Raw genomic sequence first — 1,139 nt, forward strand, 5'->3', positions numbered from 1 at the left:
TAAACTTCTCACCGGAACTTCTGAACCCGCCCGTATTCGCTCAGGCCCCGCCCACACAACGCTGCGATTGGTCAGAGGAGTTTACACTCACAACGCTGAGAGAGAGCGAGAGGGCCTAAACTTCTGACCAATCGCAGCGCAGTGTGGGCGGGGCCAGCCTGAAAGCGGGTGTGAAGAGAAACATAAATAAATAAATAAATAAATAAACAGACAGAGCCGCCCGGACTTCAATAGCCCGTCAGGACGCGCGAGCTCCTTTGATCAGCCCTGAAAACAAACAGATCAGTCAGTGTTTTCTCAGTTGCTGTGGGCGAGCGCGCACAGCCCGTGAACACGCGACGCCTCGGGATGGTCGGTCTCCATAGAGACGGACTCGAGCTCAGACTTCAAAGAGACAGGGAGAAACTCCGCGCGGACTCGGAGAACCATCCGGGGCTTTCAGACGGACTTTCCTTCTTTATCGGTTCTGTGCGATGATGATGAAGATGAAGAGGATGAAGAAGATTATGATGATGATGAAGATTCTCGCGCTGTGGCTGCTTCTCGGGGGGGCTCGCGCCGCGCTCGCGCCGCATGCCGGTGTTTGTCCCAACGAGCTAAACACCAACCTGTGGGTGGACGCGCAGAGCACGTGCGAGAGGGAGTGCGAGCAGGACCAGGTGAGTCTCTCTCTCACACACACACACACACACACACACACACACCCACACACACACACACACACACACACACACACCTCCAATACCACATAAGACATTAGGAGGCTGCTGAGCGCTCAGCGGCCACCAGAGGGCGCCAAACCCCCACGCTGCAGAGCCTGTGAGGCTGGCAGGCATGTCCATCATTCAGCTCACCGCCCTGCTCACTTCACCAGACTGCGGTTCAGTTATAGCGACCTGTAGTGAATCACATCACCTGGCGTGATTCATCACAGTCCGGCTGATGGTGGGCCTGCAGTGGGCGGAGTCGGGCTCTGACGGACTGGTGGCCTCAGCCTGCACTGCTGCATTCGGGCGAAGGCTTCCCTGTGCCGGCTGAACACAGCGCAGTGTAATGTCCCTGTTTACCACCAGGGGGCAGAAACGCACTCTTTGTGAGTTTGTGTTACTCGGTTGTGTGTGTGTGTGTGTGTGTGTGTG

At 56.5% G+C, this 1,139-nt stretch overlaps 1 protein-coding gene across 1 annotated transcript in view; it reads left to right on the forward strand.

The window, feature by feature from the left end:
• The first annotated feature begins 377 nt into the window (after positions 1-377).
• wfikkn1 (WAP, follistatin/kazal, immunoglobulin, kunitz and netrin domain containing 1) overlaps positions 378-1,139 on the forward strand; it is a 6,904-nt gene continuing 6,142 nt past the window's right edge. The window contains exon 1 of the mRNA XM_072657423.1: positions 378-659. Coding sequence (XP_072513524.1) covers positions 474-659 — 186 coding nt within the window. The 5' untranslated portion in view covers positions 378-473. The remainder of the gene's footprint in view (positions 660-1,139) is intronic.

The sequence above is a fragment of the Salminus brasiliensis genome, chromosome 15 (genome assembly GCF_030463535.1).
Source record: "Salminus brasiliensis chromosome 15, fSalBra1.hap2, whole genome shotgun sequence".
Lineage (NCBI taxonomy): Eukaryota > Metazoa > Chordata > Actinopteri > Characiformes > Bryconidae > Salminus > Salminus brasiliensis.